Consider the following 13,221-nt stretch of genomic DNA (forward strand, 5'->3'; position numbering starts at 1 on the left):
ACAAACAGTTCACTGACACCCACTGAAATAAATCTGACCATGAAAATGTTTTTGAGAGAGAAACAGAGAAAACCTTGCTCATCTTTTATAAGATTCGAAAATTTGCCCCCAACCTCTTGTTGCTTACATTTGTTTGTGTGTTTGTATTGTCGATTAATTTCCAAGTGAGTCAAAGTGGCAAAACCAGGAGCAAAAATATTTCACCAGCTCATCTTGCCACTACACATTTCAGGCATATAGAAACACATGGAAATGTACTCCATCTTTCAGCCTTAAAAAGACCTCTATAAAAATTACACTGAAATAGCTGCCAGTCAGTTCTGCAGTTCATTGCGTATCCATTCACATTTCAGTGATGCAAAAAGCTATTGAAAATAATAACATTGGAAACCAGTATCCTTGATTTAGAAAATGAATTATAATATCGCAGAAAGCTGCACTGCAATATTCACGGTGTTTAGAGTTGCAACTAGCATCATAATGCTGAGCATAAGCTTGGAGGAGGATTACTTTCCCTCACAGCTTGGGTAAAAAAAGATGTAATGGACTTTTATTAGATTAGAGGAATGGAATTTCAATCACAAGTAAACATAACATGAAAAAGTTGCAAGATACAGAATATATTTTACTGAGTTGATTAAACTCTCCAGTGGGACTGGTCTCGTTCAAATATTAGTAATAAAAATTAATGGAAGAGCACTTGTCAGTGTCAGTGGCAGCAGCTGGGTTCATTATTTCAAGTGTTCATGGCAAAATGTACAAGTGTTCTCCAGCTTGGTATGTTTTCCTAATGTTATCAAAAGATGCCATTTTCTCACAATCTGCAAAGACATTATAAAATGAATATAGAAATTATTCTGAATTGTGTCTGTTTCTGGGTGCCAAAGGCCCAGATTTTTAAGGGTATTTAGGCATTGCTCTCTCAGTGTTGCAACATCTAACTAATTTAGGGAGCCTATGTCTCATTTCCACATAGAAAGACTTAGGCTCCTGAGAGTGGGATTCACAAAAGTACTTGGGTACCTAAGTCCCATTGATTTCAAGGGAGTTAGACACCTAAGTATCTTTGTGAATCCCATCCTTTGTGTTTACCTTAAATCCTAAGTACCTAAGTCACATTTGAAACCACAACTTGGCAAAATGAGCAAAGCAATGCATAATCATCCTTAAAAATCTGGGCCAAAGTCCCTATATTCTGATCCTTATCCTCCCATTTGCCATAAAATGTTAAAATTAGCTTGGGTGATGTCTTCTCCATAGGTTAAGAAGAGCCACCATTGCTCCAAAATGAATGCCAGTCATGATCCAGGGTGAGATATTCAAAAGTGCCTAGGTGAGTTAAGAGCAGAAGTCATATTGACCCTCACTGGGGCTGGGTTTATGTTCCTAAGTCACATAGGCTTTTTTGAAAATTCCATCCATAACCTACCTGTGACGCACTGAAATTTGGCATCCTCCAAAAACTGCTTCTAATGGTGTTCAAAAGTAGGGAACAATGTCTTGTGCCTGGTCCTTGGCTCAAGTTCCTGTACCTCTCAGGGCAAGAAGCTACTTGCCCTGAATGCACACATGCACCTCTTGGCCAAAAATGCAAGTAGTTGTACATTCTGCACTCTGGGCCAGATCCTATTCCCATTAAAATCAAAAGGATTTTACCACCAACTTTAATAGGCTTTGATCAGACCTCTTTGCTGTAAGCTGGGAAACCCCTGCAAGGATTCACTTGCTGATGAGCTTCAGTCTTCATAGCTAAACCACACACATGCCCAGTCTAATTGTTTTTATGTTTTTATGTGGAACTTTTCTATTATTTCTGTGCCTATTATTTATTTATTATCTATTATTTATAGTGGGGTAACACCTAGTGACACTGCCCCCCACGCTTACAGGAGGCACATCCCTGATTGAGCTAAAGGCATATGAAAGCAATTTTTTACTTCCAGGACATATTCAGTATTGGAACCTCACACCTTGTCAAGCAATTCTGGAGAAATTTCCTATTCTAAATCAACACTATTATCTTTCTATTCCTTTAATGGTTATGGAGCCATTGCAGAACACTAGACCAAAATTGGAATTTGAGGATAGAACATGCAATAACAACAGGTATCGAGAAAAAATATTTCATATGGATAAACATTTTTAACAAAGCATAAAATAAGGTATGACCAAAAAGGTAGCAGTAAACTGTGAGAAGAATCTGATCATCTTGTGGCACCTGAAGGCCTAGGATGGAATCTGACCTGAATATCAGAAAGCCTATAGCCCTATGCTTTTACATGAGAAAAGACCATTTTAGCTAGCATTAAAATAAAATAAAACAAAACATTTTTCAGAGACGGAAGACAAATGACAGTGAAAGGAAAGAGGCCCCATCTTATCTGAGACTGTCTACTGCCTTTCTGACAGCAGCAACTCCAGTTATGAGATACCTCTTACATAATAGGACCATGCCTCATGAATTCCCTTTGTGGGCTGGGATAGATTAAAGCCCTGAAAGAGATGAAAGAGAAGAAATTTAGCTTGATATTCAGTAACATACATGGCAGTAAAGATCTGGAAGTGTCCAGATTCCCTGTCTAGACACATATTCACATATTAACAAATAAGCTAGATAGGGGAAGTTAATGATTTCTGACAAGTAGATGTGAATAAGGGGATACTAAACTTAAACAAAGGGAATTTCTGAGATGCTGGTTGAAAAGTTTTACAGGCTCAGATACAACTGGGAGCCAAACCTGAATTTGTAATTTCTACCACTTCTCTGAATAACAAAAATGTTGTTTTAAAACACACATGTAAATCACAGTTATCCAGATGTTTGGAAAGCCAGCCCATGTTTAAAGAAATACATTATTTCTCCATCAAATTCAGCTTATTTCAATTGCTTTTACAGCCCCTGCGGGTTTTTTTCTGGCCAAATTATACTCAAACTTCTTTAAAAACTAAATCATAAGAATATGATGTACAAGGGCTTTTTCTCTACTCTTCTTCCCATCACCCAGCTCCACTTTATGATCCCCAAATGATCAATCCTACAATAATTCACTTCCTCCAATACTGCCTGTTACCCCCACCTGTCCCAAACAATGCTTCTAAAGAGAACCGAATGAGTAGGCAGTGCCCCAAAGGAAGCACTGTCACTGGGCCCTATTTGGTGTGGACTCTTTGATGTGACACTAGTTGGGACTTCGTCCTGAAGCTTTTGCCACAGTCACTGCATCCATAAGGCTTCTCGCCTGTGTGGATCCTCTGATGTATTGTAAGTCCTGATTTACAAAGGAAATCTTTACCACAGTCAGGACACTGATAAGGTTTCTCTCCTCTGTGCATTCTCTGGTGCTGAATGAGCGTTGAGCTCTGACAGAAGCTTTTTGCACAGTCCTGACACTTATAGGGTTTTTCGCCCGTGTGAATTCTCTGATGCTGGAAGAGTGTAGAGCTCCGATTGAAGCTTTTGCCACATTCAGCACATATGTTTGGTTTCCCTCCTGTGTTGATTTTGTGGTGGACGATGACATTTTGGGGTTTGCTGAAATCTCTTTCAGATTGAGTTGATTTATACCATTTCTTCGCTAGAAATCCTTCCTGCTTGCTCTCTGGCCTATGCTGACTCTCACAGACTTTCCTTTGATCAGAATAATGGAAAATATTGCCTTTGGCAATCCCTGGTAACTTTCCATGTGATTCCAGTTGCTCAGGATACTCCTGATGAGGATCCTTCTCCTTTCTTTCTCTCGGAATCCTATCACCAGCTGGAACAGAAAGAGAATCCAGCCATGATTAATACTCTGCACTTTTGAGAAAAAAATAGAGTTGTGAATATTGTGTCATAAATCAGCCACTATCTGTAATTTTGAAACCACACATTGGTTATAGGAGAACATTTAAACAGGGTACATGACTGGTGAGAAGATGGGGATTTAGGGATACTGGTGTGGACATTTCACTATTTTCTTCTATCTTTTGAAGGCTTTGATAGGTTTATCAGTAGTGGAGTCAGATTTTGCTTGGGGACAGTGATTTGTTGGACTTTACCAAGAGTCACTGACAGAAATTTCCACACCTCTTGAGACATACCCCATGTGCCACAGGTGTGATGTTCACAGAAGGATGTGTACATGTGAGTGTGCCTGTGTGCGAGAGAGAGAGAGCGGGAGAGAGATAGGGGAGTCTATTTATTTGTTTTTTTCCATTTAAACAAAAATGCTTTCTAATAACCATAACCAAGGGCGGGGGCATTTTGATAGAAATGTTTATATATTTTTAAATATACTGAGCTAGACTCAGAGGAGGAGAGCTGAGATGAAGGCCTTGCAAGGAGGAAAAATGTATCCTGACCTAAGAAACTGTTTTTGAGAATACTCTTCATCTGGTACAAACTGATCCATACTTAAGGAGGGAAAATTGTACTGAAGACATTATTGTAAATGATGTCTGGCATGCATGTTTGGTAGGATCAATAGAATGGTGAATTCCAACAGGTAGGGAACTCATCCCAAGCTTTCCTTCAGCTGGGCAGCAGAAACTTAACAAGTGGCTGAAGCAATCATTAAGAGGTCCTTTCTACACATCGGTATGTGTGTATGTATGTGCTGGGAGAATATGAAATGTACTGACCTGGAGTTTCCCTTCCCTCAAAATCCCAAAGAGAACCATCCCCTAACAACTCTTAATTTCTTCCCTTCATTTGAGAGATATGCCCTTTTTCCATTTTCCACTCATCTGACAGAGTTCCTGTGGGTTTTTCTTCTTCTCTGTTTTTCAAAGTGCCAGGCTGAACCACTTGTGAATTATAATGTGTTTATGAAAAATTGGTAGTCCGTGTGCACAATAATAAGAGTTTTTCTCCATTTCCAATTCTCAAAGGATAAATTTACAATTGCCGGGTGGGTTTTTTATATAGATGGAAGAAAATCAACATAACGCTCAATATCACAATGTATAAATTACTCCAAATGAAACCCAAGAAAAGGTTCTATCTCTGCCATTGTCCAATAGAGCCATGTAGATAAGAGAAGGCAAAACTATAAGCAATTACAACTTTCTTGGAATTCTAGCTATTTACTTCAGATTCTGAAAGTTTCTGATTTGTTTTAATGTATTCCTCACCTGTGTGGTCACCCCTCAGCAATTCCCTTTTCACTGGGTCCTGTAAATACAGGACAGTCAGCTCCTCTCCTTCCTCCATTGATGATATCTCTTCAATTTGGAGAATTAGACAGCCTGCTTGTGGGAAGGAAAAAGTGCAATATCACAATCTGACATAGTTTTGTCAAATGCTTTTTGAAAAAGAAAGTTCCCTGATTTCTTTGCTGGGGATTGAGGAGAGAGATGTTTACTCCAAACACGTGGAATATAATCACAGAGACTATGAGAAATTAAATATTCTAACGGGAAGTATATTGTGCTGTCTTCTGTGAAGTTCTTGTTTCTCTTTCACCAAGATACTAAAATCAAGTTATTTTGCATCCAACAGGTATCATACAGTATCTCTTCTACCCTAAGAAGTAACTTCAAATTTACCTGGGAATACACAATGTTAAGTAGCTGATATTTTAGATTATAGAAACCATAACAATCCCAGTAAAGTTTCAACTAAATATACAGAGATTTATCACTGCTTCTTTGTTTACAGGCACATGTGCAGCAAGACACTCACTGAAAATAAAACACTGGCCCAGATTCTTAGGTGGTGCAAATTGGCATAGTTTTAATTTACATCATCTGAGGATCTGACCTAATAATATAACATACATCAGTAAACTATAAACTAAAAGGTTAGGAAATGTATGGATTAAAGGGTGGAAATTAAAGAGACAAACCAACTTCCTTAGCTGTACAGGGCTCTTCGTCTGGTGACACAATGAAAGAACCAGCAACTGAACAATTAAAATCCCCACAGACCCTTGCTGTCTGCTACAAAGTAGCTTTGTGCTACTCCTGCCTTCCCTGAGATTTAAACAGAATTCGCCAGACTGTTTGCTTTAAAACTTAAAGCTAAACATTCCGTGTTGTGATTCTACAGCCTCTGCCCCTGATTGGTTCCCTTGATGATATTATAACCTGTATGCTTCCTGTTTTAATACCCTGGTCACATGACTCAGGACATCATTCTATGTGTTATGTCAGGAGAGTCAGGGTTCTACACACGCAGACACTCCAAAGTCAAGGACAGTATTAAACAGTTTAGATAGAAAAACCACAGCACCTGAGACACAAGACAAGATGTAAGCCTTTACTAAACTTGTGGAGAGTCCAGATGCTTTCCCTTGTTTTCAGAGAAAAGCAGAATCCACTCTCACTTATTATTAAAAGCCACTAAGCACCCCACCTAAAAGTGCCATCCCAGAAGGCCCTCCAAAGGAATCATTTCCAGAAGGGGAGACACCATAATACAATAATTCCCAATGTGTGTATGGAAAAGTATGTATATTCATTCTTCTCCTATGCTCAGGAAGTCCTGAGCATTGAGGAATTAGTGCTGTGTTTGGGTTTCTAACTCCCTTGTACATAGCTGGTAAGTTTTGTGTAGGTCCTTGAATGACATATTTCACAAGCAATTGGGCTGTAATGCCAGTATCCATAAGCATGCCCACTTGATAAAATGATTCTGTATTTCAGCTCCTCTCCTCACTGTGTTTTTAGTTCTACTGTCCTCTGATTCCTATTGTCTACACTTGAACAGACATTCAGACTCAAAATCCCCTGTAACATTTGGAAAATACTCAAAGTTTGTTTGCCAGAAGAGAAGACACAGCACTCACTGTACAAGTAGTCAGCTTTCAATGAGTCTGCTCAAGCTTCTGGAAACAGTTCACACTGGGTATGCTCATGAGATTGCCTGTTGGCTTTATTTAGTGAAAACAAACCAGTTAAATTAGCTGCTTATGCCTGACAAAGAGGACTGGGAGCAATTTAATTACATGACAGTGCTGATTGCTTTTGCAGCTAGCGTAATGACTCAAAGTGAGACAAAAATTAAAACTATGGCTTAACAGAACAAGAGAGATTTGCTGTAGTATGTGGCATTGTCCACAGTAGGAAATTTCCTTATTCCTTTTTTCAGCAGCCGTGCAGCACTACTGACAGAGTAAACTGTATCCTTAAGCTCTGAGCAGGATTAATTGACCTGATAATAAAAACGTAAAATGCTTCAGCTTGCCCTCCTGGTGTCCATCTCCTTGAAATATATCCTTCTTTTCTGTTGCAATGCTGGAATGGGCCTGCAGTGACTGTTCTCCCTCCTTTCTCATGTTGAGAATATTGCAGTGTTGTACTGCAACCAAATCGCTGATTTGCACTGCCCTGCTGCTCAGCAGTGGGTGGTACAGTTGTGTGTCAACCACTCTAAACTCCAAAAGATAATGTCTCTTGTTTCATTAGTATCTTTCCACAGCCTGCATTTTCCCACTGTCCTCAGGATGGTTGTACAGTATGTACCCAGCACTAGGTTATATGTCGCCAGTCTAATATTGCTGCTTACCAATGTTGCTGGAATTACTTTGCAGTACTCCACAGTCCAGCTGGAATCAAATTGGTCATTGATAAAATAGCAAAAATGGCAGTTGAATGGCTGGCAGCGTTCTTCTGCAGCATGTGTACACTTAGAGTCTTTCGATTTGCTAAAGTCACACTGCAGACACCTTCCTCTTCATTGGAAGTCTCTACGTCCTCAGTTACTGCATGTACTGCTGCTTTTTGATTCCTTGGGTAGCTGTGGCATATTCCTTGGGACATACAGTGGTTCTGTTTTCCACATCCCTTGCACTGGGTATTTTTCTTTCTTATTTTTTATGTTTCTTTCCACTGTATATACACTGACCATGATGCTGGCATTCTTGGTCAGCCTGTCTCTTTCCTTCTTCCTGAGTTCCATTAGCTTGAGCCTGTGGACTTTGTTCTGAACCAGTGGCTGCCATTGTTTTGATCCTTTTTGGTTTCAGTTGCCCTTGCTGTTAGGGTGTATTTTTCTAGGGTACGATCTATTTCTCTCAACAATTTCTCCAGTAAACTGGAACCACGTGTCCCACAAATAATTCTGTCTCTAATTAGGGAATCTTTAATTCCTCTAAAGTCCCATGTGGATACCAGAGTTCCCCTCTATTCCCTCTTCTGCTTCTTGGTTTCAGGTTTAAAAAAAACAGTATTCCTATACAGTTTCATTCTGCCTGGGGTCACAGAACTCATCAAATATTTTTATCAGCTGTTCCAATTTTTCAGGCATTTTTAGTGGTAACAGCATCTCACTCACTTCTCTTCTGTTTTCCACCAATGAGACAGTAGAAAATCTTTAGCTTCAATTTCTTATCTTTGTCCCCCATGGTAAACTCTGTATACAGATTCAGTTCTTACTTCCATGGTTTTGCAAGTTTTTTGTCCAGAAATCCAGCATTCCCAGCAGTACCAGGTTTACCATGGCACCAGTGGCGCCATGGCGCCAAGCCCAGAGTCAGAAGGGGCCCTGGCCAGCCTGATCCCCCGGCTGGCTGAGCCAGCCAGAAAAGCTGCCTTCACCCCTGCTCCGCCCCAGCCCCACCTCTTCCCACCCCTGCTCTGCTCCAGCCCTGCCCCCACTCTGCCCCTTCCCCCCCAAGTCCCCTCCCCTGAGCTACACGTCCTGGGGGACTGCAGCAGGGGTCGGGCCTGCCCTGCACTCACCGGGCTGCGGGAAGTGGAGTGACCCAATTGCAACCCATTCCTCTCCGCTGGTTCGTGCTAGGGAGTGGTTTCCCCCCTGCCCCCCAAGCCTGGGGAGGAGATGGAGCGGTGGGGAAGGGGTATGGTATGGGGAAGAGAAGGGGATGGGGGAAGCGGGGACAGGGAGAAGAGGCAGGGAGGAAGGGAGGAGATGGAGCGATGGGGAAGGGGCATGGGATAGGGAAGAGAAGGGGATAGGGTACATGGCGGCAGTGGGGAAGCTGGAGCCCAGCATGTGGCATCCCCTTGGCAGAAGCTGGGGCTCCCCTGTTAAGCAGACCCATGGAACCTTCATCCTGACAAGCCCCACCTCCACTGCATCTGTACCACCCTGGTGAGCCCCCCCCCAAGACACCCACCCCATTGAGTTCCAACCACCTGTACCTGGACCCCCACCGAAATTAACCTCACCTCTCCTGCACCTAGACCCCCCTGCTGAGCCTCAAACACCTTCACCTGGATCCCCTGAAGAATCCCATTGCCCCAGCACCTGGAACCCCCCAGTGAGCTTCTGTGCATCCAGATCTCCCACTGAGTCACCCACACCCATATTGTCCCACAGAGAACTCTCTTACCCCCACCTGGCTGGATCCCCCTGTTGGTGTCCCTAGGCCTAAGTGAACCAAAGTTGTGTCTCTAGGCCTAGGCGAACCAAAGTTTTTCCATGCTGTGAACTTTAACCAGCCTAAAATGCTAACAAACAGCAAGCAAAAATGTGTAATTGTCAGCTTTCTTAGCTTGCAGCTGCAGTACAGCTCGAAACAGCAAAAAGCGGCAGTAAGATGGGGGAAAAGGGGGAGGGAAGTCTGCATGCGTCTGTGCTGTGAAGGCCATAGATAAACATGCGAATGAGAACAGTTCTAACAAGCTACAATATAGTGTTTAGTGTAACCGTGGCAAGGGGGAGGGAAGAAGGGGGAAAAACAGGGAGAAACAAAGGCTTGTACAGACAGCTTGAAATATAAAAGGGGAACTTGCTTGTAATTAGTGTGCTTGATTTGAGACGTGTCTGTCTCCTGGCATCGCTCTGAGATCTCAAATAAACTTGGTTTGCTTCTCCACCCTGGTGTGTTAATTAGTGCGACGCACACCGGGCAACGAACCCCGCTGTTGCCCCCTCGGGCCCTTTGGGCCGGCAACACCCCCACACTAAGTCCCTCTGCACTTGGATCCTGCTGTAGGGCTGAGTCTGCTCAGCCACACCTGGTGCGCCTGGCACAGGGAGGCAGGGCCCCAGGGTGTTTCTGGGCCAGGCCTGGCCCTTGCACTGTGTCAGGGTTGGGTGAAGCCTCACTGCCGAGTCCATGTCCTGAGGTAATCTCCTACCTCCATGCATCCAGTGACCTGTGCTCCCCACTGCCATGTTGGAGCCTCCACATTTATTTATTGACAAATAAAATTTGCAGAATTTTAAAATATTGTGCACAGAATTTTTAATATTTTGGTGCAGAATCCCCTCAGGAACATGGAATGTTGTGCAGCTGTTATGGTGGGACTGTGAGGAAGGTGGTGGGCAGTGGGGAGGTTTATGGGAGGGGGGCACTGGAGAAGCGGTGTGGAGTGCAGGGTGCTGTGCAGTTGTGGTGTGAGGCCAGTGGGGGAGGTGTCTAGGAGGGGTGGGGGCTGGGCATAGAGATCTGTGGTGGAGGCCTCTGGGTGAGGGGGCACTGGGCAGGAGGGCGGTGTGGTGTGGGCCCGCCCTCAAGGGGAAGGGGCTGGCAGCACAGGGCTGAGCAGGCCAATGTGCATCTGGCAGCTGCAGATTTGTAAACAGTGCCCCCCTGCTGGGCTGTGCAGAGCAGGGCTGCTCCCGCCACGCTGTGCCTCATTGCCCCCACCCCACCCTTCACTCTGGAGACTGACCGTTCCACCGCCACTGCACCTTGCCCCATTGGGGCCCACAAATATGTCTGGCTGGGCCCACAAAAAGTTAATCCCTCCCCGATTCACAGGCATCCATGGTGCAGGTTTGCATTGTTTCTAGGTTTGCCTTTCACTCACACAGTTTCTTCTGTGCTATAGGTCTCACTGGCTGACCACTGCCCCCTTGTTTCATGTACAGTGTAGTGAGTAATAACACAAGGATTCCATGTTTCTAACACTAAATTCGTTCTTTATTAAGAGAACTATTTAGAGAAATGCTGCAACTGCAGATAGCATTCCAGCCATGTGCACATGGAGTTGCTTCCTAGTGCCTCCTTCAAATTCTTCCCTCCTGCAACCTGTGTGTCTCTCTCTCCAAGTTCCATGAAGGTTACTACAACCTGTGGTTTTCAATATTTTCCGTATCAAGATATTCCTTGCTAGAACTTCCCCTCCCTAGGGAATCACGACGCCCAGGTTGAAAACCCGTGATTTGGAAAATCAGTTTAACCCCTTTTTTGGATCAGGAAAGACTGAAATTAATTTTGTTTTCTCATATTTGACACTTAATGTTTGCAAAATATTGTGTGTGATCAATATTTGGGACTGTAGAATATTCAGAAGCAATTCATAGTGAGTTACAAATATTCAAACTGTGTTGGTTAGTTGTTATTGGACATATAGATAACATGGTATAGGTTTTGTTCCCTGAGTGGATGAGTGTAACTCTTAGAATAAGGTTTTCTGTTGGAATACTGTAGTTTAGGTGTTCAGTAATTGATTTCTATTAATTAAAATCTGGATGACCTTGAAAGATCTGAATGATGAAGACTGGCATGACAGAAATGGGATGACATTCAATACAACAAAATACAAGGCCATGCTCTTAGGTTCTAATAACAACTTCTGCTACAAGCTGAGGACTCATCAGTTGGAAGCAACTGAGGAAGAGAGTGAGACATGGGTGTCTGGGTCAATCAAAGGATGGCTGTAAAAAGGCAAATGTGGTTTTAGGATGTATGAGGCATTTTCGGCAGAGATAGAGAAGTATTAATGCCATTGTACAAGGCACTGATAAGACCTCCTTTGGAATACTGATCAACCACATTGAAGAAAGATGAATTTAAACTGGAACAAGTGCAGAGAAGAGCTACTAGGATGATCTGGGGAATGAAGGGCCTATCTTATGAGAGGAGCCTGGAAGACCTTGGCTTGTTTAGTCTGGGGGAAAAAAAAGGCAGAAAGGGGATTTAAGTGTGCTCTATAAGTACATTGGGAGTGGGGAGGTAAATACCAGCAATGATGAAGAGCTATTTAAGTCAGAGGACAATGTTGGCACGAGAACAAATGGATATAAACTGGCCAGGATCAAACTCAGACTGGAATTTAAAAAATGGTTTCTAACCATCAGAGGGGTGAAGTTCTGGAACAGCCTCTCAAAAGGAATTGCAGGGGCAAACAATTGAATTTTCTTAGAGAGCTGGACAAATTTATGAGTGCAATTGTATGATGGGGTTGATTGTGATGGTAGGGGACAGGGATCAACAGCCCTGGGGATCACTTCTTGTTTATGTCTTATGTTCCTAAAAGCTCATGCTTCAGGGTTTCAGCTGGGCACATGCCAGGAAGAGATTCTTCCCACACAAACACTGTATTTGGGGAGGGTTTTTTTATCTCCTTCCTTGGAAGCATCAGGGATGGCCATGGTTAAGATGGCACACTGGACAGGGCCGTACAGGGCTCTGAAGTGGCACCGACCAATCTCTCTCTCTGAGTCCAGGAGAGCTGGCTGTATTTTAAAGAATCCTTATTGAGGTTGCAGGAACAAACCATCCTGATATGTAGAAAGAATAGTAAATATGGCAGGCAACCAGCTTGGCTTAACAGTGAAATCCTTGCTGATCTTAAACACAAAACAGAACCTTACAAGAAGTGGAAGATTGGACAAATGACCAGGGAGGAGTATAAAAATATTGTTCAGGCATGCAGGAGTGAAATCAGGAAGGCCAAATCACACTTGGAGTTGCAGCTAGCAAGAGATGTTAAGAGTAACAAAAAGTGTTTCTTCAGGTATGTTAGCAACAAGAAGAAAGTCAAGGAAAGTGTGGGTCCCTTACTGAATAAGGGAGGCAACCTAGTGACAGAAGCTGTGGCAAAAGCTAATGTACTCAATTCTTTTTTTGCCTCTGTCTTCACGAACAAGGTCAGCTCCAGACTACTGCACTGGGCAGCACAGCATGGGGAGGAGGTGACCAGCCCTCTGTGGAGAAAGAAGTGGTTCGGGGCTATTTAGAAAAGATGGACGAGCAGAAGTCCATGGGGATGGATTCGTTGCATCCGAGGGTGCTAGAGGAGTTGGCAGATGTGATTGCAGAGCCATTGGCCATTATCTTTGAAAATTCATGGTGATCGGGGGAGGTCCCGGATGACTGAAAAAAGGCTAATGTAGTGCCCATATTTTAAAAAGGGAAGAAGGAGGATTGGGGAACTACAGGCCAGTCAGCCTCAGTCCCTGGAAAAATCATGGAGCAGGTCCTCAAGGAATCAATTCTGAAGCACTTAGAGGAGAGGAAAGTGATCCGGAACAGTCAGCGTGGATTCACCAAGGGCAAGTCATGCCTGACTAACCTAATTGCCTTCTATGACAAGATAACTGGC

The 13,221-nt window shown here is 43.2% G+C and overlaps 1 protein-coding gene across 1 annotated transcript; it reads right to left on the reverse strand.

The window, feature by feature from the left end:
• Positions 1–1,951: 1,951 nt before the first annotated feature.
• Positions 1,952–5,910, reverse strand: LOC123364478 (zinc finger protein 3-like). Its single transcript, XM_045006659.1, has 3 exons — positions 5,826–5,910; positions 5,113–5,229; positions 1,952–3,755 (listed from the first exon to the last, which is right to left on the reverse strand). Exons 2-3 carry the CDS (start codon positions 5,189–5,191, stop codon positions 3,151–3,153), a joined length of 684 nt encoding a protein of 227 aa, XP_044862594.1. The 5' UTR covers positions 5,192–5,229; positions 5,826–5,910; the 3' UTR covers positions 1,952–3,150.
• Positions 5,911–13,221: the final 7,311 nt, after the last annotated feature.

Source organism: Mauremys mutica, chromosome 2 (assembly GCF_020497125.1).
Source record: "Mauremys mutica isolate MM-2020 ecotype Southern chromosome 2, ASM2049712v1, whole genome shotgun sequence".
Taxonomy (NCBI): domain Eukaryota; kingdom Metazoa; phylum Chordata; order Testudines; family Geoemydidae; genus Mauremys; species Mauremys mutica.